This window comes from Typha latifolia, chromosome 5 (assembly GCF_019914945.1).
Source record: "Typha latifolia isolate L0001 chromosome 5, TyphaL0001v2, whole genome shotgun sequence".
Lineage (NCBI taxonomy): Eukaryota > Viridiplantae > Streptophyta > Magnoliopsida > Poales > Typhaceae > Typha > Typha latifolia.
The window spans coordinates 14,794,835-14,815,765 of record NC_133090.1 but is presented as its reverse complement, the minus strand read 5'-3'; the positions used below and the strand labels follow the sequence as shown (position 1 = coordinate 14,815,765).

The 20,931-nt window shown below is 40.9% G+C and overlaps 5 protein-coding genes across 15 annotated transcripts; 4 read left to right on the top strand and 1 right to left on the bottom strand.

The window, feature by feature from the left end:
- The first annotated feature begins 185 nt into the window (after positions 1 to 185).
- LOC140789736 (putative pentatricopeptide repeat-containing protein At3g47840) lies at positions 186 to 2,481 on the top strand. The gene has a single exon (XM_073139542.1). It carries the CDS (start codon positions 186 to 188, stop codon positions 2,313 to 2,315), a length of 2,130 nt encoding a protein of 709 aa, XP_072995643.1. The 3' UTR covers positions 2,316 to 2,481.
- Positions 2,482 to 2,588: 107 nt separating this feature from the next.
- LOC140789739 (large ribosomal subunit protein bL31c) lies at positions 2,589 to 4,671 on the top strand. Its single transcript, XM_073139544.1, has 3 exons — positions 2,589 to 2,786; positions 2,871 to 3,191; positions 4,453 to 4,671. The coding sequence occupies exons 1-2, from the start codon at positions 2,712 to 2,714 to the stop codon at positions 3,183 to 3,185; spliced, it is 390 nt and encodes a 129-aa protein (XP_072995645.1). The 5' UTR covers positions 2,589 to 2,711; the 3' UTR covers positions 3,186 to 3,191; positions 4,453 to 4,671.
- Positions 4,672 to 7,443: 2,772 nt separating this feature from the next.
- On the top strand, positions 7,444 to 8,519 carry LOC140789740 (uncharacterized). Its single transcript, XM_073139545.1, has one exon. The coding sequence runs from the start codon at positions 7,587 to 7,589 to the stop codon at positions 8,241 to 8,243; it is 657 nt and encodes a 218-aa protein (XP_072995646.1). The 5' UTR covers positions 7,444 to 7,586; the 3' UTR covers positions 8,244 to 8,519.
- A 2,546-nt stretch (positions 8,520 to 11,065) lies between these two features.
- LOC140789321 (aspartic proteinase oryzasin-1-like) lies at positions 11,066 to 15,728 on the bottom strand. 2 transcript variants are annotated; one of them, XM_073138981.1, is made up of 14 exons: positions 15,486 to 15,728; positions 14,974 to 15,336; positions 14,816 to 14,876; positions 14,480 to 14,574; positions 14,275 to 14,387; positions 13,440 to 13,608; positions 13,267 to 13,306; positions 13,131 to 13,195; positions 12,629 to 12,742; positions 12,452 to 12,516; positions 12,180 to 12,336; positions 11,931 to 12,050; positions 11,363 to 11,451; positions 11,066 to 11,277 (listed from the first exon to the last, which is right to left on the bottom strand). In XM_073138981.1, exons 2-14 carry the CDS (start codon positions 15,328 to 15,330, stop codon positions 11,193 to 11,195), a joined length of 1,530 nt encoding a protein of 509 aa, XP_072995082.1. In that variant the 5' UTR covers positions 15,331 to 15,336; positions 15,486 to 15,728; the 3' UTR covers positions 11,066 to 11,192. The 2 variants fall into 2 exon arrangements, with proteins under 2 accessions (XP_072995082.1, XP_072995083.1); XM_073138982.1 differs by having other exon boundaries at positions 14,974 to 15,359; positions 15,486 to 15,673.
- Positions 15,729 to 15,920: 192 nt separating this feature from the next.
- Positions 15,921 to 20,169, top strand: LOC140789967 (pterin-4-alpha-carbinolamine dehydratase 2, mitochondrial). Of its 10 annotated transcripts, none has more exons than XM_073139910.1 (7): positions 15,921 to 16,175; positions 16,254 to 16,369; positions 16,787 to 16,872; positions 16,954 to 17,077; positions 17,830 to 17,898; positions 18,747 to 18,838; positions 19,700 to 20,169. In XM_073139910.1, exons 1-6 carry the CDS (start codon positions 16,027 to 16,029, stop codon positions 18,833 to 18,835), a joined length of 633 nt encoding a protein of 210 aa, XP_072996011.1. In that variant the 5' UTR covers positions 15,921 to 16,026; the 3' UTR covers positions 18,836 to 18,838; positions 19,700 to 20,169. The 10 variants fall into 10 exon arrangements, with proteins under 10 accessions (XP_072996011.1, XP_072996006.1, XP_072996012.1 ...); XM_073139905.1 differs by having other exon boundaries at positions 15,927 to 16,175; positions 16,254 to 16,387; positions 16,781 to 16,872; XM_073139911.1 differs by having other exon boundaries at positions 15,929 to 16,175; positions 19,703 to 20,169.
- The last annotated feature ends 762 nt before the right edge of the window (positions 20,170 to 20,931 follow it).

Sequence of the window (20,931 nt, the reverse complement as noted above, 5' to 3'; positions counted from 1 at the left end):
TGGCCGTGGAACAAGGGTGAACATAGCACGTGCGTTGAACGTGTCGATTGAAGTAACGACATAAGAAGGCGGCCCAGTCAACGGCCCGCTTTGGCAAATTTTGGCCCAGCTTTTGTGTCAATGCTCTCGGGATCCCACGGCTCTTCCCTTCTCTGCCGCCGTCTCTTCCTCCCTACTCCACCCCAATGCTTTCGGCCATTACCGCCCGCCTCCGAACCCACCATTTCACTCGGTTCATCTCAAGCGAACCCATTCAGCTCAGCCGTCCACAACTTTCACCCTATGAAGCTAACACCAGACTCAAAAGCCTCGTCAACTCTGACCGCCTCATCGATGCCCGTCTCTTGTTCGACGGAATGCCCAACCGAGACGAGGTCTCCTACACCATCCTCATATCTGGCTATGTTCGAGCCTCCGACCCCTTTGGCGCGCTGTCTCTCTTCTCCCTCATGCGCTACGATGAGTCCCTCATCACCGCCGACGATACCTTCGTCCTCAGCCTCGCCTTCAAGGCCTGCGCATCCGACCGATCTCTCCTCCATCACGGCGCCGCCCTCCATGCTTTCTCCCTCAAGTCCTCTTCTATCCTTTCCGTCTTCGTCGCCACGTCCCTTGTCGACATGTACTCTAAGTTGGGTTTCACCACTCTCGCTCTGAAGATGTTCAACGAAATGCCTCAGAGGAACGTCGTGTCCTGGACAACTCTCATCTCCGCTCTCGTCCGCGATGGCCAATGCCGCGAGGCTGTGAGCAAATTTGCCGATATGGGTCGCGCTAGGGTCACGTACGACTCGCACACGTACGCGACAGTTCTCAAGGCTTGCGCGGATGCTGGATTGCTTGCTCGTGGACGAGAAGTACACGCCCATGCAGCTAAGCTAGGACTCGATGCCACCCCTTTCGTTGCTAATACGCTCGCATCTATGTACTCTCGGTGCGGCCGTAGGGACGAAGGGCTCGCCGCATTGGGTCGAATGCGGTCGCGTGACGTGGCTGCGTGGACGACCACCATCGCCTCCTACGTCCAGACGGGCCGCGACGGCGATGCTCTTGAGGCGTTTGTTGAAATGCGTAGGGACCCATCTGACGTTGTCGTGCCGAACGAGTACACCTACGCCGCCGTGGTCGCCGCTTGTGTGGGGCTCGGACGGGTCGATCTGGGGGAACAGGTGCATGGACACGTGACGAGGATTGGATTCACGGGAGCCAGGTCGGTGGCCAATGCGCTCGTCACGCTTTATGCACGTGCCGGTGACCTTGCCGCAGCGGACGCGGCATTCCGAGACACCAAAGCTAAGGACGTTGTGTCGTGGAGCGCAATTATTTCTGGGTACGCCCAAGAGGGGCGCGTCAAGGATGCATTCGATCTTCTTGAAGAAATGCGGCAGTGTGAACTGAGGCCGAACGAGTTCACGGTCGCCAGCCTCCTCAGCGCATGCGCTAGCTCCGCGGTGGTGGAGGCGGGGCGGCAGCTCCATGCGCGTGTTGTTGCAGACGGGCTTGAAGGTGCCGCCATGATCACCAGCGCGCTTATCGACATGTACGCGAAGACCGGGATCATGGAGGAGGCGGAAGCTATCTTCGAGCATTGCCGCACCAAGGACGTGGTGTCGTGGACAGCAATGATCAATGGGTACGCGGAGCATGGTCGAAGCGAAAAGGCCATTCAATTGTTTGAGAAAATGCAGCGCGTCCGGTTGAAGCCGGACAGGGTGGCATTCATCGGCGTGCTCACTGCGTGCTGCCATGCCGGGATGGTGGAGCTCGGATTGAAGTACTTTGATTCGATGAAGAAAGAGTACGGTTTGGAGCCTAGAAAGGAGCACTATGGATGCGTAGTGGACCTACTGGGGCGGGCGGGGAGAATAAGAGAGGCCGAGGAGGTGATCGATAGAATGCCGGAGAGTGAGAGAGACGGCGTGGTGTGGACCGCGTTGCTGAGGGCGTGCACTGCGAGAGGAGAGGAGGAGGTGGGAAAAAAAGCGGCGGAGAGGGCAATGGCAGCTGAGCCATGGGGGGACGGGGCGCACGTGGCGATGGCGAATCTTTACGCAGGGAAGGGGAGGTGGCGTGAGGCCGCAGAGGAGCGGCGGAGGATGAGGGAGAAGGGGATAGTAAAGGGGACGGCCTGGTCGTCAGTTACGGTCGGAGGGGAAGAGAGAGGAGTCGGGGTGTTTGTGGCCGGAGACCGGAGGCATCGAAGAGGAGAGGAGATCTATGGGATGTTAAGGTTGGTGGACTTTGGGGCTAGGATGGCCGGGTGTGTGCTGGATTGGGAGTTGGAAACTGAAGAAGAATTGGCGGTTAACAGTTGAATTGAATTATTAGTTGTTAGAGAGACCTCAATCTATTGATGATTCTTATTATTCTTTGGAGTGTCAACTACCAAGAGGAACACTCCCCAATTTATTTGGAGAAGCTTGATTCCCGTTGGATCAAGCATGTATATAAATATAAATAACTATATTTTGAAGACCAACAGCATTAACATTGTCATAAAACACATTACTCATTTACCCATTGGGCTGGGCCCAGACAGCATTCTTTGGGCCTATATTTGTCATCGTACCCATGGACTTGTTTTTGAGGGCCAATTGTGTCATTTCCTATACAACAAACATAAGAAACCCAATCCATGGCGCTGCCGCTGTGATAAGCCGTAGAATTAGAGGCAGAGAGATAGATAGGGAGAGAACAAAGAGAAGTCGAGAATGGCTCTATCCCTGAAGACCTCCTTCATTCCCACCACCACCAAGAGGCCAAATCAACTCCCTCGCCCTTCTCAGGTATAAGAACAACTCTATCCCCCCCTCCTACAAATCTTTATCTCCTCCTCTCTGGTCGGCTAATTCTTCTGGTTGGATTTAAAGGGTCGGTGGAGTTGCCGGAAGAAGGATGGGGTGCACCCGGAGTTCTACGATGAGGCGAAGGTGTATTGCAATGGTGAGCTGGTGATGACGACGGGCGGGACCCAGAAGGAGTACAGCGTGGACGTGTGGTCGGGGAACCACCCCTTCTACCTCGGCAGCCGCTCCGCCCTCCTCGTCGACGCCGACCAGGTCGAGAAATTCCGCAAGAAGTACGGCCAACTCTCCTCCCTCATGCAGATCCCCGACCTCAAGCACGGCGAGATCGTCCTCCCCCAGAAGAAGAAGGGCGCCGCCAAGGGCAAGGGCAAGAAATAATCACCGGTAAAAGTTCCATCTTTTTTATTTGTTTTTCCTATACGGATGTCCTGATTTAGTTTCTCGGCAATTTGATCTCCCAAATGTCTAGATTTGGTTGCCTAGTTTCCTAATGGGAAGTTGCAGGTTAGACTGCACCTGGCGAACACGTGGTACTGACTAATAACAATTGACAATTTAAGATTGATTCAACTGGGTAGAGAACTGTTGACTATATATGAATCTTCTTTTTTGGGTCGGATAAAATTTGATTCCAGTAGGTGGGATGTGAGTCGGATAGTACCATGTCTAGAAAGATAGTTATGAGATGCATGTTATCTACCACAGATGTGGGCTGGAAAGGGCATTGAGTTGCAGTAAAAATCTTTTCCACTTGGCTCTGTCATAGATTGATCAAATCTAGTAAAATAGTGTTATTAATTCATACATAGCGTCTCCTAGAAGTTAGTAGCAGTAGTATAACATGTCTTGTATCTAATTATCCTGCTTCGAGTAATATAATTCTTACAACTGAGAGTCTTACACGCAACAAAAGGTTGGAAAATCACAATGCTTTTGGAATTGTTAGAAAGACCATGATGAAAGTATATCCTGACATAAAACTTGCTCCTGAAATGGGGAGCCATTGAGTGATTTGGATTAAGGGGTGCTCCTTGGATAGGTGAAAGCACCCTATTTATCATCTATATTATTTGTTCTTCACTAGCTTGCTTTCATTTTATTTCCTCTTGTCTTTAGTTTGGCATATTCTATTCCATTCACTTGATTATGGAAACAATCTCCCCATTGATGGGGATAAGGCTATAGATATCTAGCCCTGTAGTCATAGACCCTGCATTTGCAGAGGCCTGATGCATTAGGATGCCTGTTATTTCATTCACTTGATAGAATATTAAGTGAATGAAACAAGTGAATAATTCCTTTGAGATGTAAAAAATATTTCTCTAGAATTTGTTTAGACCTCTCTAAATTATTTGAATTTTGATATGCAAGTATTTCTTTGTATGTATAATGCCGTGACAATGTGGGTCATGATGTTTCTTAAGCGTTCTATCTTCATATATGCAATAGTTTAAGCAAGTACTGCCGGAAATTTGTTCATCTGATAGAGGTGTCATTTATTCAGTATGATGGTGGAAGTTCTTTTCATGAACTGTTTACAAGAGGGACCATGTTAGTATCTTTTCCTTTTCCATACGATAGTTGTGTGCCATGTCTCCTCTCTAATGATTGTGATGTGTTCTGATATTGTCGCTTGCCTAAGCAGGTTCCAGATGAATCACAGATAATGTTGATCAACTCATATGGCGGTGTTTAATGATCACAAAGTGTCAGTATTATGTTATCTTACTTAGAGCTTAGTTCCTTGTAACTTCCATTTAATGCTCTTTGTTAAAAAAAGAGCAAAAATATACTGAGAGAAAGATTTGCCATTTAATTAAAACCATGGTGTCATGATATTCATGCAGTGGAATCCTTCAGCAAATATGTTGTGTTAATATGCAGTTATTTGCAAATTATATATAAATCTTGGAAATATTGGTGATTGAATGGGCATTATATGCGGGATCCAGAGACACGATCAGCCTTATTTGGGCCACAACGCAACTATATTAGTATTGAGCCTGGTTGATAAGAACTCTGTTCTGAGCTACTAGTAGTTTTTGAATGGCAACCGGAAGATGGTTTTCCCTTCGTGGATTTCTTATGCTTGAGTCTCTGAGAAGTTGGGTATTGTACTTTCTGAAGAATATATGCGAGAGAATAATTTAAAACGCTATTAATGTGTTTGATCAAAGACTTCTTTTTTTCTCGGTGAGTTATGATTCAGTTCAGATTGGGAGAGGCAGATCAAGTAGGATTTGGACAGAGAAATTTAGAATTTGTTTTCCAGATTGAACCAACTGGGACAAAAATGACTTATTTGGCCTATTTAATGATCCCAGAATTATAATTAAGCAAGCAGAGGTTCATATAATTTCGATAATTATCAATTAGGATTCTCTCTCCTTCTCAAAAACAAAGTCAATCTGAGTAAAATCAACATCACGAAGGAAAGAGATAGAGATAAATTGAAGCAAATGAAGGGTTATATAGCTATGCTTGTATACAATTCAAGTGTACTAAATAATACAGAACTAATCTAGAATTACGACATTATCGAATCTCATGTGATTTCTTCCATAATACTCTTCAGCAAAGTGCTACAGGAACCTCGTAGCTTGGTTCTATCCTTTGCCCACTAAGATACCGTGTTATTTAGCACTTTAAACAACTTCGAATCTCCCGCGACAATCTTTTTCAGGCATTATCCATCTTAAAGCCTTTATGACAAGGAAGTCAATATAAGGAACCACATAGGCATAACTCGAATCACAACCATTCTGTAATCATTGAAGTAGGAATCACTTACCCCAAATAAACAAACTAGAAGGATCCAATCCTAAAATCCCATAAAAGCGTACTAAAACCTTCTAGAAAAAAAAGTAGTGCCCACCAAAACCCCCCTTTCTTCTTTCATGTCTCATCTTATAAGGTCTCCCAATTCCTCCTGAGATAAGAGACGAAGTTGTTATAGTGACTAGAGATCGATCAACATGGAGTTAGGATCCTGTCTTTATGCCATGATTCCTCAAGCAAGTGGCTCACAAAGTAGACATTATTATCGTGGTTGTGGGATCTGATTCCCATTTATTTAAGGGCTTGGGGTGGGGTATATATCCTATCCTATTTGGATAAAGATAAAACGGAATGAAAAAAAAGAAGGAATTAGTGAAAGAATAAACCTTAATGGTGCTTTAGTGGCATCTATCAATTAGTTGGATAATAGAGAAGAGAAGCCAAGATAAAATTTGATGATTAAGAAGAGGTGTCTAAATCTAGTGGATTGAATATAAATCGTGGAAAAGTATTTAAAGGTTAAGCTCATAATTAGAGACAATTATGAGTGCATTATATGATAAGATTGGCCTTGGGGAGTTCTTCTACCTAACCTCACTTTGCTGCAAAAGGTTTGTGAGGCGCCAAAAGTTAGCTTTGCCGAGGCCAAGCCGTTCAAATGTCGCTCTCGATCCTTCTTCCGCCTCTCTTTCGACTGCCCGTGTGGCGTGTAGTGCTTTCTCTGAGTCAGTAGCCTCGAGCTCCGATCCCGTCGACTCATCACCGACATTTATTAATCTCCATTTTTTTTTTCTTTTTCTTGTCCTCGTTGTAATTAATCGTTGCCTCGTCTTCACACGTTTGTTGGAAGGTTGACTTGTCTCGTCACACCTCACACGTGTCTGCACGTGCTTGTTGGGTCTGACGTGGACAAAATTTGTCAAAGCGACCACTTCTAGTTCTAGGCCTGGCTTCTTATGTGGGCTGAGGACGTGGTAATCTTGTTTAAGATCAATTCTTTTTTTTAAAGTTCACAGAAGTGTGTGTAAAGAATGCTATTTTAACTAATTCTTAGTAAAATTGAATCGTAAGACTGGGTTCAGCTGCGTAATGTGTAGCTAGTAAATTGAATCGGGTGAGTTAACGGGTATGCAGTAAAAATTTCCTGCAGGGGGGGAGGTCTGCAGACGACCTGCTCTGCTCCTCCGTCTCATTAGTCTTCTAACTCTGGCTCACGAGCCCGCTGCCTCCCTCGTCCGTACAGGCTGGGTTCTGTCCCCCCGTCAAGATCCACGTGATCCCGGCCGTACAAACTGGTAGGGGCCCCTCCTATCTGGATCACTGGACTTGGAGGAGCTCCGATTGGTCCATCTCACAGTAGCAACTAGCAACTCCACTTGTAAGTTTGGGTCTTAGTCTTATCAAAACAAAGAACAAAAGTTTGGGTCTTTGGAAAATTTTGAACCTATCAATAACTCAAAGAAAAAAGAAATTATAAGAGAGAGAGAGAGAGAGAGAGAGAGAGAGAGAGAGAGAGAGAGAGAAAAGGAGAGAGGTTACTTACCTTACCTGCATCTCTTTCTCCCACATCCATGTCAATCTGTGACTCAGAAAAGGTGCCTATAGATCGGCTGTAGGTCTGTCTCTCGTCCTGATTGGCATCCAATTTTCTTGCATTTTTTTAATCTTTTCTTTCGTTTATATATTTTTTTTTAATTTTTTTTTGTCATATAAGTGCATTCTACGGATAATCTACACTAATTAATGTATAAATCTCTAAATCCTATAAATAATTATTTTAAAAAAGTGCATGGAATAAAACGAAGGAAAGGAAATAAAAGCCATCTATCCCTATCTGCTGTTATAAAAAGCCGAGCTGCACACTTGCGAGAGTTCACTCTTCTCCACCCGCTCAAAGCTCGATACATCCACCGCGAAGCACCCCAATCTCATTCTTCCCCTCTTCTTTCTTCTTCTTCTCCTTCCACCTCTTTGATCTCTTCCCAGCCGTCCGAGCCACTGATGGAATCCGTGAAGGCGGAGAAGGATACCTCCTCCTCGACCCGCCTCCTCCTCCGCCGCCTCAAAACACTAGCTCGCCTCCTCCGCTTCCTCGAGGCCCTCGCCGCCCTACTCCTCCTCTCCTGGTCCTCCCTCCACCTCCCCGACGCCGCCGCTCTCCTCCGCCGCCTCGCTGCCGCGCTCCTCAGCCCCCGGTTTGTCTTCTTCCTCGGCAACGCCATCGTCCTCCTCCTCTTCGCCGACTCCCGCCACCTCTCCTCCTCGTCCTCATCCTCCTCTGCCACCACCGGAGATCTCAACCACGAGTACCTCGATCACCTCTATCGTACGCCGGCGGTGCCGGCGGCGGCGGACGTCGCGTTCGAGGACAAGAAGGCCGTGCGCGTGGAGACCCGGGGGAAGTACCGGAGGAGCAAGTCAGAGAGGGTGGCGCCCCGGCGGGCGTCGCCGGAGCTCCGGCGATCGGAGACGGAGATCGGGAGGAAGAACGAGGAGGAACCGAAAGGACCGGAGGATTGGATTCAGAGCGCCGAGGACGCGGAGGAGTTCCGGCGCACGATAGAGGCGTTCATCGCGAAGCAGGCGAGGTTCCACCGCGAGGAGTCGATGGCGATCGTCTCCTCCGCAGGGGCACCAGAAGCGACTCTTGGAAAATAATCATAATAATAATAAAATTATATAAAAGTGAAATTTCCTGTGTTATTAATTATTATCGACTCACTTTTCTACTCCCACCACCCAAAAATATATTTTTCTACCCATTTTCCTTCCACCATGGACGAAAATGCCCGTGGGAGTTTTATTAAAAAAAAATTAAAAAAAAGAAAGAGGGTTGGTCGGACGGATGATGGATCCACCAAGATGGTATTTAGTGCAGGCTGTGATCAGTCGTACATATATGATAAAATTTTAATTACATTCTCTTAAATTCTACTGCTCTTATAAACTTGATTAAAGTCACAATCTTATAAATTTTTAATCCTCTCTCATAATCTCATAAATTTTTAATCCTCACGTTAAATTTATAATTTTTTAAATTACAGTCGAGTATGCCCACACGATTCACGGGACAATACATACAACAAGGGTGGGAAAGGAGTGAAGGGAATTAATTCTATATTCGTCGTTCACCAATGTCATATATTCTCTCTATTAAGCCCACGTAGCGTTTCCTTTTCCTGCTCCTTATTCTCTCTCGAAACAATTTCAACTTTAGAGATGTTGGGCAATTCAGCAAACAATCCTCGGCTTGATCCATCCATGTCGTGGGGACAGTATCCTTGGCTTCCTCTATAAGCTCCAAGCCTGCCCTTTTTGGCGTCTGCTTCACTTGTTCACATCCTTGAGTTCCATACATAATAACAAAATTAATGAGGAACTAATAGTAGAAGAGAAGGTAGAACCATTTGGAAACATCTTTCGTTAGTGCAATATTTGATTTTTATTTTTAATTTCGAGGTAATCATGGCATCTTTCTTTTTCCTTATTAGGTGATTCACCATTATAATCGATTATCACTGGGGCAAAGTCTACTTTCCATATTGCTCAAAGAAAGCCACTTTAAAGTGCATTTATAAACATACATTTATTATTATTGCCCTTTCCTTTTGGCTTGGTTTTACATAGTTATCTCCACTAAGATCAAAGAGTAGATAATGGAGTGGCTAAGGAGAGAATATTATCCACTCATCAGATGCTACTTTTCCTAGTTGCGACGACACCTTTCAATCCATGTAGGATTCTAATTGTTCCACATAAAAGGAGGAGTTCAACATACTTATGTCTCCTCATCATTTCCAAACACCTCCATCTTATATTAATCCAGAGGGCCCTTGTAAAAAGAGAGAAATGAGCAAATTTTGGGATGTGCATGGTTTAGTGGATGAGGACTTAATATAATTTTAGTTCTTTGCATCTTGTCGTAATTGATTCTGAATTATACAACAATTAGGTCCTTTTTGTTCTCATGCACGTACGCCACGCCCTCATAAATGAGCGAATATGTTGACTGTTTTTTCCAAGCTTATTTCCGGACAATTTCATCAAGACAGTATTCAGAATGGAATTTTTGAAGCATAGTTTATTAATTTTATTTTTGGATTGTCTTTAGTTGTGGAAAATTGACATGCTACCAACAATTACACGATATTTACAAGTCAACTCCTCCATCTGGATTTTTGGAAGACAAAGTAGAGGCCACATCCCTGAAACATGCAAACACTTGTGACCTCCCCTTCCAAGCAATAATATATCTCACTTTCTAAGATGTCCCTGATAACTTGGAAATTGGAAACAAATCGTCCTCTATATCAAATCTCCTATAGGACCATGAGTGTACGTATACGATTTTAGCTCAAAAGATAACGTTGCAGACCTTAAACACCATATCTTAGGTAATCCAAGAACTGTCTATGGATTAACTATTCTTAATTTTACTTTATTGGTTGGATTATAGAGATGATCAAGTATTAAGAGAGAGAGAGAGAGAGAGAGAGAGAGAGAGAGAGAGAGAGAGAGAGAGAGAGAGAGAGAGAGAGAGATAGTGTGTGTGTGTGTAAAAGTCATATATTCTCTACAGGGGGTTTCTTCCAAAAGGGTAAAGAATCTATACTCGTTTGTCTCAGACATCCACTCATCCATGGCATATACTCTTCTTGCTCCCATGGTGAAAGTTAACTGATAACATGTATCCCTCTAGAAAAACACAAGAATTTATTCTCCTTGTCAGCGCCACCGGCATTATTAGTATTTAGTAGGACTCACGCTGTTGGAGCTCGCTTTTAGCCAGCTTTGGGAAGAGCCTTTGATGTCTTGGTAGATAATAAGCGTTACTATACTGGGGATCGATATTTGGATAGATCATCATGGATGTGATAGGGACAAAATTGAATGGGAATATATCTGATTAAGTTTAAGGTGGCTTTGGATATGGCATACCTCTTAAATCTGATTAGCTACAGTTATCTCTTAAACTTGAATAAAATAAGTTAATTTAGTATTTGATTGATATCTTTTAAGAGACATTACAATAATTAAATTTTATTAGTAAATATAAAATATTAGATGAAAGAAAAAGAGGAAAGAGAAGAATAGATTTAAATAGGTTGTCCTAAACTAGTTTTAATATAAGCTATTGTTTAAATACTAACCAATTTAATGCTCACTAAACTGAATTAAAGTTATGCTTAAACCACGTCCAAACAGGGCCGGCTGCCCGGCTTGAATTATCCAAGACTACTTTGAATCAAACTCAAATAATAATACGTCTACATGTGGCAATTCATTAATCAAACCCTTGATAGTTTCTCTATCCAATTCATAAACCGGATAGAATTCAACCCTATGATGCCACGCCTACACTATTTATAGAATGATTCTAGATGTTTATAAAGCGTTTATGGGAATGCCTTTTTTTTCCATATAGGAAATGGTGCTTCAGGTACACCGATACGTTTGCTAAGTCTCCAGTAGAATAGAGCTTGTTAAATCCAGCATATATAGCATATATATATATACATACAGACACTTTGGTTTTTTTTTCCTTTACCTTCATATGAAAAGTAAAGCAGAATCCATATGATTTCATCAGTGTCCCAGTGATTTAACTTAAGCTGCCTCTGCAAACCCAACTCTCGAGTTACCATAATCAAAGACAGTGTGGTAGACTCCCATGAAGACATCACCCAAAATCCTGGAGCAGTTGGAAATAAATGGTTTGACATGAAACTCACCAGGCAATGGAAACAAAGGACGACTGGAGAAGGGAGTTGGCTTACCAGAGAGGACCACGAGGTGGAGGAACGTCCATGGCTGTGAATCCACTAATGCACTGGGCTGCGGGGCCCTCGCCAATCTTCATGATGTACTGCACAATTGACAAGCAGGGCAAAAGATTATGAGATTATGTGAGCATGAGAGCATAAACCCGAACTAATTTTGCACCAGAATAGCAACACGAATTTTGGATTATGCATTTAAACCACTGCTTTTTCATTGACTGTAATGAAAAAAAGAAAGACAACCACTTGGCAGCAATAGATACAGGTGATGAAGAAACTAGAAGAAAATTCAAATGACTCAATCACTTCACAGGCAGCCAGTTATACATGTACTATCAAAGCAATTACTAGGCCAGAAAAGTAGTAGAGAAATTATTATATCAGGTCAAAAAATCAAGGGACTAGACCCACATGTCGGCTCTGATAATCCAATAGACACATTAGCAGGTTTATGTATGCAACTAAATGTAGCATTAATGAAAATTATTGCCAAAAAACTGCAGACATAGCAAATGTAAAATTACACAAAATAGTGACTAGTGATAATCATGAAAAGGCACACTACCTGTTCTGCTTTGAGCTCAAACTTTTTGCCACCTATGGTGAAAGTGACATCAGGCATGGAGGCAATGCTTCTACAATCCACAGCTGATTCTCCCATGGGACTTGGCAGTTTCTCGCATAGCTGCAAAGTAAACTCAATACATGACTTATTCTTGGATATAAATAACAAACATTGACAAGGATTTCACCCCATTGATATAATTCACTTATATTATGGCATACAAATGACAAACATCGACAAGGACTTCACCTCATTGATATAATTCATTATGACATCCTGGGTTTGGTTCTGCCTGAGTTGGTTTTGCATCCATACAACTGCCATCTCACAAGCAGTACACATGGCGTCACTGAGAGCATCATCAGATCTTTCAACACTTTTGCTAACCACACTCTTGATGCCAAGACTGCGTCAATTTGAGTAAAGGTATAATTTACATATGCAGAACAATAAAATGATCAAAATAACAAAATATCTAATCTGAAGCTATTGATAGGCAACAATGCAAATTGTTGACTTACCTAACTCCATGAGTTCCATCAAAGGCACAGAGTCCAATTTTAGAACAGATTTTTGATGGTTGTGTCTGCAAAATAAACCAGAAGAAACAAAATCCAATTTTATGCACCCAGACAGCATAAAAGATGCAAGAAAAATCGGTAACCTAACCTACAGAAAAGATAAGCACATGCCCAAACCTCTGCCAACAACAATTCTAGAATCTGTTGTCCATATTCAGCAACAACTGTTTTGCACTCTTGGCTCACAATCCCGGAAGCCCCTATCTTTTGGTTAATCTCAGTAATTATGGTCTGCATGACAAATATAGCAGAGTTTTTTAGAGATGAGAAGTAGCACCAAATTAAGGCGAAACATTTCAATTATGAATGATCCCCTAGGATCAAATGTAATTACCATCAGCTTACTATGATAACTGGATCAGAATAGTCTTATATGTCTTCATATACATGTATCATAAAAGCCCACATATGTATATATGTTTGTACATAGCAGGATTTAAAACATGTATCCTAACTTCAAAGGGACGTGAAAATATGATTAGGATAAGAATAGGAAAGCTCAATAGTATGACATGATGGGTATATCACCTATTTCAATTAAACTAGGATTCACACCAAGTAAAACCAGAAATGCAAAAACTCTAAATCACAAGTTAAGGCTCCGTATGTCTGAATATACCGTTGGACCAGCAATCAATGAAGTTCCAGAGTCTGCGATGGCCGCACAACCTCCAGCACAAAAACCTGACAGCGAAGCGTGTTAGAAATCATTTTGAGAAAGGAAAACTTGACAAACAGCAAGAATAAAGTGCTACCAGTTGTCTGGCTACCAATAAGGACATCTCCCATGTCAAACTGCAACAAGTAATTTCAGGAACATCGTTAAACCAACAGAATTTTTTAATGAAAGGTCAAAAGTTGCACCAAGTTAGAATGCCTGTTTCAATATGCAACAAGTTGGACGACATAAAACAAGATAGAGATCAACCTGCCAATAACCTTTCTGGGTCACTGGTACATACGTATGTTTGCCTTTATAGTGATTAGGATCAACACCTCCAAAAACAATTTCACCTCCCTCCCCTTCCTCTGCATTTCTATTAAACCAGAACGAGAAAACAGGTTCTTTGACAAGACCCTGTTTAACCATGTTATACCTGAAAAGGCCGTTATATGAGCAATACTGTCCAAACCATAGTTTGCCAAGATAAACAGGCAGAATAACATGTAATCAGTTGTAGCTAGGCATTTTCTTATGGTGCACATGGTATTCATAGATGAAGCCAAAGAAAACCCCATGATTGTCCCTGGTAGTCTTTCCAGAATTTGTTGACAATTGGAAGTTTCAGACAGATAGTAAAGCAAACTTGCAGTATTTCATGCATACAGGAAAAATGGGAGCAAATAATATGGAACACCTAAGCTGATCACCATTGGTGTCTCCAGATAATAAATAATCAAATTGCAAAATACAAAATCTAAACTACTGCTACAAGTGGCATTTACTTCAACAGTAATGAGACAAGTCAGTATAATTAACTAATCAACTTAGATCACCAATAACAGAATTTGATTTTCTAAGATTAAGTCAAGACACTTTTTTTTTGCGGTGATGGAAAAGATCTTAACACGTTGTGACGATGTCAAAAGTCCAATCATGCACTTGCCTATTCTTGCTAGATTTTGAAGAAGTGCAGGTTCCATGGGCTTCAAAACAGCAAAAAAGACTTTCGTCCCAACGACTAGTCTTTTCTTCAATGCTAATATTTACACTCTCACGTTGCAAAATGTCTAAAAAGATAAGTCAAGAGAAAATAGCATACCACACAGGGACAGCACCTCCGACTGATATCTCTTGAAATCCAAGTCCAAGAATGCCATCAAATTTCGCTGCCACAAAAGTGACACTTGGCTCCCTCGTGGCTTCAATAAAATCCTGCGGAAACACGTCATATCAACCCGGACTCCACAAAGACAGTCAAATCACAAATTGATCCAGTTCCATAGTGAAGAGCAGGATTTAAGGACCTGAGTTTTGACAACTAGATCGCCAAGCAGAACATGATCTTCGCTAAAGAAACCAGAAATTGATCCAGTTCCATAGTGAATAGATGCAGATTTTCCTGGTCAGTACGAAGAAATAAGGAAGTAAAGTGTATGATAATTGTATAGTTTCAACAGATTTCTGACCCATCTGTGCAAGTCAACAAGTACTTTTTCTTTACAAGAGTAGTTAAAAGGTATTCGCTTTCTACTCAAGATTATTAGTGACATACTGAATCGGTATATGTGATTAAAGACAGTCAAATCACAAATAGTCCAACATTAAAACTTGTGAAAGTAAGGATTTTGAAGCACACAAACCATTTTTGTGGTAACTGCTTGATCGGCTTGACTTATACTTGGCATGAAAAAAGCAAGCAATCTGCATTCCAGAATGAAATTAATTATCAATCCACCAATCCAAACTCAATCTAAACCGCATGCATCATTCCAAACTTAACACAGAATGAATCGCTCACCGAGAAGTAGCATTTGGAAGAAGGAACCCACAGGTTCGAGCTTCCCGTGTCAAAGATCACGGTAAATTTCTGCGGCGGAGAGCCAATTCCAATCTCCCCAAAGTATTGAGCATTCATGTAGTTCTTGAGCGCTACGATGTCCGCCTCCTCTCCATCCTGGAAGCCACCTAGAATTCCATTCTTTCGGGCCATGAGTTGTTTCCCTTCTCCAGCAACAATTCGTGCGGCAATCCGACTATTCTCATCCATCGTCTTCTTCTTTAGCCCGATCCTGATCAATCCATCGGCCGATGCAAGCGGAAGCAAGAGGATCGAGAGAAGAAGAGAGATCGCGAGAATTCCATGCCTCATCCCCATTGAAAGCTACCAATCAGAAACGGCGAAACCTAGAAATTAGAAATCCAGTGCAGATCGCTAAATCCAACGATAATTGAAGGCGAAAACAAGAATCTCAGCGAATAAACCCAAGAAACCACCAAAAAATTACTCGAATCTATGGAGAAAGGACTCACCGATGAGAGAATGCGTTGATAGAAAAAAAAAGGAGAGGAGAGGAGAGAGGCCTCGTCCGAAGGAAGCAAAGGAGCTGACCTACCGTCCGCAGCACTCAAAGCTCACCATCCGATGCGAAAGTAATATATCAAGTTGGTGCGCAGAGAACTGGGCGCGGCCGCATACTTTTTTTCTCATCCGTCGAATCGTTTCTTAGGATAATCTCATCAGTTGGATGACATCTCTTGGGTTTTACGTGACGCAAAACTGGCCGGGGTCACGATGTTCATATTTATTTTTAAGAAAAGACGGTTGGTTTCTTGCAGGATTGTGACGCCATATATTGTCGTTTATCGCGGGTAATAATATAACAGGAGTCAGGAGCTGAGAGAGAAATTTTTTTGAACATATTATCGTATTTTTATTTAGCTATATCTTATCCACTTTCTACTACTGGGCTTACGGGCTACGGCCCATTTAATCCACGAAAGAGGCCCAAATAATCCTTCTCTTCCTCCGCCGCAGGAGCTCATCGCCGGAAAGATCTGAAAGCAAAAGAGAATGATGAGCCGAGTGCTGCAGTCCGTCGTCTCTTGCACCAAGCATTCGCTTTCCCTTCTACCCCGTTCCTCTTCGCAGAATCCTAGTAAAAGAGCGGCTTTTGCCTTTACTCCTCTTCTTCCCCAAAGGGCATCAAGAGGCCATGGACGGTATCATGAGATCCCTATTCCCAATTTATTCTCTTTTAAGTTCGATTTTTTCTTATATTTCCCTTTTTTGTATGACAGTGGTATGCAACATTTGTACAGTTCAAATTGTTGGATGTTAAAGATGCATGGAGGTCGTATTAGAGTATTACCAAGTAGGATATTTTGCTATGGTTTTAGTTCCAATGCATCAGAAGGTGAGTGCGGAGAATTAGGTAACATCTGTACCTGTGTTTCCTTCTATTTTGTTACTCATACTCTCCAAAATCTTCTCTTTTTCTCAACCTAACGTTGTCTTCGTCTCTCTCTTGGGTAATTTCAGTAGTATGTTGATTTTATCTAGAAGACTATGCTAACTTATGGAGTTTGGGTGGGGAATCTATTCAACCTTGCTAATCATTTTTTTTTCTTCATTACATCTGTACATATGCAGGAAGTAAAGAGTAAATAAATTTTTTAATAACAATAATAGTAACATTTCTCTTGTTATATATCTTGTCTGTGGATCAATTCCGATTGATAAGGTTTAGGTTATTCTTCTGTCATGTTGAGGTCATGGTCTAATTGTGCATAAGTTTGGTCTTTCTATCTGAAATCATTGATGAAAGTCTCAGATCTGGCTGGCAAGAAATGTGTTCCTTGTAACTCAAAAGATATTCATCCAATGTCTGAAAAATCAGCAAATGAACTGCTTCCACAGGTTCACTTTTGAGACGTTGCTTCGTTCTTCTCTCTTCATTTACTTCAAGTAGATCTTTCTGATCTTAAATTTTGAATCTAGATACAAAGTTGGAACTTGTTGATGGAGGATGGCACAATGAAGTTGCAGCGCACGTGGAGAGTGAAGAATTTTACGAAAGGATTGGAGTTCTTTCAGCTGGTAGCAGATATTGCTGAGGCAGAGGGTAAATTACAGCATAAATGAGTAAAACTATGAAAACTATGAATACATGAGACTCATGCTTTCTTCATTAAGTAGTTCCGTCTTACTGCTGAGACTAACCTTTTGTAGGAACTTTTCCCTTCCCTTTGAATTGGATGACGATGTGTGTTTAAAATTAAGTAACCTTACTAGAGTATCACAATATGTTTGAAGTTCATAATTTTCCTATTGGCTAGGGAATAGGTATCAAGCTAACTTATGTTTTGTGTTTACATAGTTTCTTACAAGCTGGGAAATACATATTTTATAGAATGGTTCATCAGTTCATAAGTTCACCTGTATTTGGCTTCATTTCATTTAGATTGCTGGGTTCTAGAATAAGTGTGAGAAATCTGTACTATCGAGAAATTAGAAACTTTTGATGTCATTTAGAATACCATTTTCAGTATGTAGTAAGTCTATTTGAGTCAAATAAAGATGGGTCGCTGAACTTGGTTATTTTGTTCAACACTTGTTTCATTGTCTTAATCTTTGTCTTAACATAGATCCACTATCTTCTGTTAGCATGATGAAAGGTCTATTCTTGTATCTTGTTAATTGTTGGGTTTCTTTACATGCAAGAGGAAAAAAAGGAGATTCTATAGTGCTACTAACCTAGAATGATCCCTGTACTCCACACTAAAATTAGAAATCAAGGCTAGAATATGATAGCTTGTTTAATGGTAGTGAATTTTGGGTTTGGTCAACTCTAAATATGGGCAAATTACTTCTCAGGTCATCATCCTGACCTTCATCTGGTTGGCTGGAATAATGTGAAAATTGAGATATGGACTCATTCAGTTGGTAAGAAATTGCTATATTTGCATGTTCTATTCTTGAATCCTTTTTTACTTTGGAAAGTGCTCCAAGAGGAACAATCTAGTATGATATTTGAGCGAAAAAGGAGAAATGTTGGTCCTCCCTTTCTTCACCACACATATTGAGGTGTTCACATTATCAATCCTATATTAATGATTTCTGAAAGCTGTCTAACTGAAAACTTTAACAATTACAGATATATTTTGGATTAATGGTGCAAATATGCGTACTCAACAACCGTCAATAATTGCTATTAAATTACATGTCATCTTATACGATCTGTCTTGCAATATAGACAGGGAGGATATATTTGTGCAATATCAGTTTCTGAAATGAAGTCAGAACTCAGAAGGTAAAGATTGAGCTAGGAGAGAGGTGGAGAGAGAACAGTATATAGAGGAATTAGAGTTCTATCAAGAGATTATTTGTAGCATGAGTCCTGATAGGACCTCTTACTTAATATGCAGATGTAAAGGCCCATGATCAACATAGGGCTTTAAGTTTTAAACCACCCAAAGTCAAGATTTCCATATGCACTATCGGAAGATATGTTAGTAACATAGGGCTTTAGTTTTAAACCACCCAAAAATCAGGATTTCCATATTCACTATCGGGAGATATGTTAGTTGGTATTTAAGGACTGTTTTCTCTCGTGATTCTCTTTTCACCGTCTCATATTATATTCTTCAATATTGTGAGAGATAAGTTTTCTGTTGTAATTCCTTTTTTTTTGTCGCTTCACATGATACTCAACATTGAAGTTTCTGATAGATGCATTATTCTTTCTATTTGCCATCTTCCCGCTGAACTTTGTCATTGCCTTGCTGTTGCAGGAGGATTGACTGAAAATGACTTCATTCTTGCTGCAAAGATCAATTCTCTCAACGTAGAACATCTTCTGAGGAATAAAGCTTCTGCTTAGAAAGTATGTGCATTCTTTTCCTGCATTGACTTGAGATTCACTGGAACTAGTATTTTAGCTGTTAGAACTTGTACATGTCAGGGTATTCTTAGAATCTCAAAAAACAATTTTCTTGCACATTAGCACAAGCATGACTTTTGGGGTATGTTCTAGCATTTTATCTGTTGACTTTTGCAAGTTATATGCATAATTCTTAAAATCAAACTACTTTACTAGATGAGAGAGAAGTTGACAAAAATGGGCGCCTTTGCCAGAAGCTTCAAATTGGCTTCAGGATAGATATAGGTCAGTTTACCGCTAACACCTCACTGACCGTAATTTCCCTGACACTCGCTGGTATGTGCTTTTGTCTTATCTGCGTTAAAAAAAGGGCTGGTTGGAGGAGTTGAAATTCACAAGTAGATTGAGATAAAGTGGATGGAGAGAGTCTTTAAATGAGCTCAAATGAAGCAGATTGTCCATGAGTTAGACATGGGAAGTGTGCCAAGAGTCGTCCACATTCAATGAAATAAATTAAGAATGTTTAGTTGCAACTTCATGCTGCATTTTTGTATTGTGATCCTGATAGTCTTCCAGAAAATTTCTGCTCATGTGTGAAATTAAGAAGTTAAGTTATTCAGTTTTCCTTCTAGTGTCTTAGCTTGGCCATCCATTACCTGAAGGTCCTGAACATTTTTGAGGTTTATGGACCACAGATCCATAAGTAGTTGAAGCCAACTGTATGGTTTCTGCTTGCAAGAAGCTAGTGTGAAGCCGAATTAATTACTTCCAGGGTTGATTATTAGATGATGTTTCGCACCACTTACAAAATTATCAGTGACTCTTCCTTCGCTAATTAATTTGTTTGTTCATTTGTGATTGCAGCAGATCTGTTGATGGAGTTGCCATTGGAAATCAGGAACTTTTTTTTTATCAACGAGGCATAAAATGCTGTCTTTAAGGTATATACAAACAAAAATGGTTTTGTGCTGAAAAGCTAATATCTGCAGCAATCACCTGATCCAACGAATTCACAATAGCACTTAAATTTGGAAGCAGTGGAATGTTGCTTCTATTTAGAAGTGTCAAAGAGCCAAAATAGTCACCTTTTAACTTTGGGCCAATCCCAAGCAGATATTAAGTTCTGATGTTGATCTTTACAAATCAAGGTTCTGGGTGCGGCACGATCTATCTGGATATGATTTTACTGGAATACTCCATCTGATAAGTTCAGCATTTAATCAAGGTCGTTTATAACTAGATGCCATCCTTGTATATTTCGAAAGAAGAATCTATGACTTGTATGTTGATTTTCTCTAGAAGCAATAATGTGAAAGCTTAGGTTTTTGTTGAAACATCGAGTATAAATTACTTTGTAGTTAGCTGTAATATTAATATCATGGAGTCTAAGTTTATGCAGCATTGCATATTTTCGCATCTGATGTTGGAAAATAAGAGAAAACTATCAAAAAGTTGATGCAGAATCATTGGTTCACCTCAATGTTATACATTAATCTGGACCTAGATGTGAAATTTTAACCAATTTTATCCAAATTTTACTTGGTATCTCTTCTCATTCTTAATATAACAAAAAAAGTATATAAAAAAAAAGACTTCTCGTCTATTTTTTTAAAAAAGAAGCACATCTATATCATGCCAATCTAAAAGAAAAGTTTAAAAAGTGCTCAAGTATTTTGCCTGTACTAATCCATATTATTTCGAATATATTTATCCTAAGGTTGATCTTATTATGGAGCTATTGGATCAAATACATGTCTTTGATCAGATCCGCACCAAATCAGACATTCAGACCTACCTAACATTGAACTTTTTAAATCTGTAATCACAATTAACACCTAAAATATAGAGTTAATACCGTAGTAATTAATTATTAATCACGTGGATTTCTACTAGTAGACTACACAATCTGAGCTATTGGATCAAATACTTGTCTTTGACCCGATCCGGACCAAATCAGACATTCAGACCTACGTAACATTGAATTTTCCTAATCTGTAATTACAATTAACACCTAAATCTAGAGTTAATACTGTATTAATTAATGATTAATCACGTGGATTTCTAGTAGTAGACTACACAATCTATGGATTAGAAGC

Excerpts from the sequence above, each read along its gene's own strand:
- LOC140789739 (XM_073139544.1), top strand. The coding sequence starts at position 2,712 with ATGGCTCTATCCCTGAAGACCTCCTTCATTCCCACCACCACCAAGAGG. Across the intron at positions 2,787-2,870 it reads AACTCCCTCGCCCTTCTCAG|GGTCGGTGGAGTTGCCGGAA; the intron begins GTATAAGAACAA and ends TTGGATTTAAAG.
- LOC140789321 (XM_073138981.1), bottom strand. The coding sequence starts at position 15,330 with ATGGGGATGAGGCATGGAATTCTCGCGATCTCTCTTCTTCTCTCGATC. Across the intron at positions 14,877-14,973 it reads CTTCCAAATGCTACTTCTCG|ATTGCTTGCTTTTTTCATGC; the intron begins GTGAGCGATTCA and ends TCTGGAATGCAG. Across the intron at positions 12,051-12,179 it reads TAATGAATTATATCAATGAG|CTATGCGAGAAACTGCCAAG; the intron begins GTGAAGTCCTTG and ends TTTACTTTGCAG.
- LOC140789736 (XM_073139542.1), top strand. The coding sequence starts at position 186 with ATGCTTTCGGCCATTACCGCCCGCCTCCGAACCCACCATTTCACTCGG.
- LOC140789740 (XM_073139545.1), top strand. The coding sequence starts at position 7,587 with ATGGAATCCGTGAAGGCGGAGAAGGATACCTCCTCCTCGACCCGCCTC.
- LOC140789967 (XM_073139905.1), top strand. The coding sequence starts at position 16,027 with ATGATGAGCCGAGTGCTGCAGTCCGTCGTCTCTTGCACCAAGCATTCG. Across the intron at positions 16,176-16,253 it reads GCATCAAGAGGCCATGGACG|TGGTATGCAACATTTGTACA; the intron begins GTATCATGAGAT and ends TTTGTATGACAG. Across the intron at positions 16,873-16,953 it reads CAAATGAACTGCTTCCACAG|ATACAAAGTTGGAACTTGTT; the intron begins GTTCACTTTTGA and ends TTTTGAATCTAG.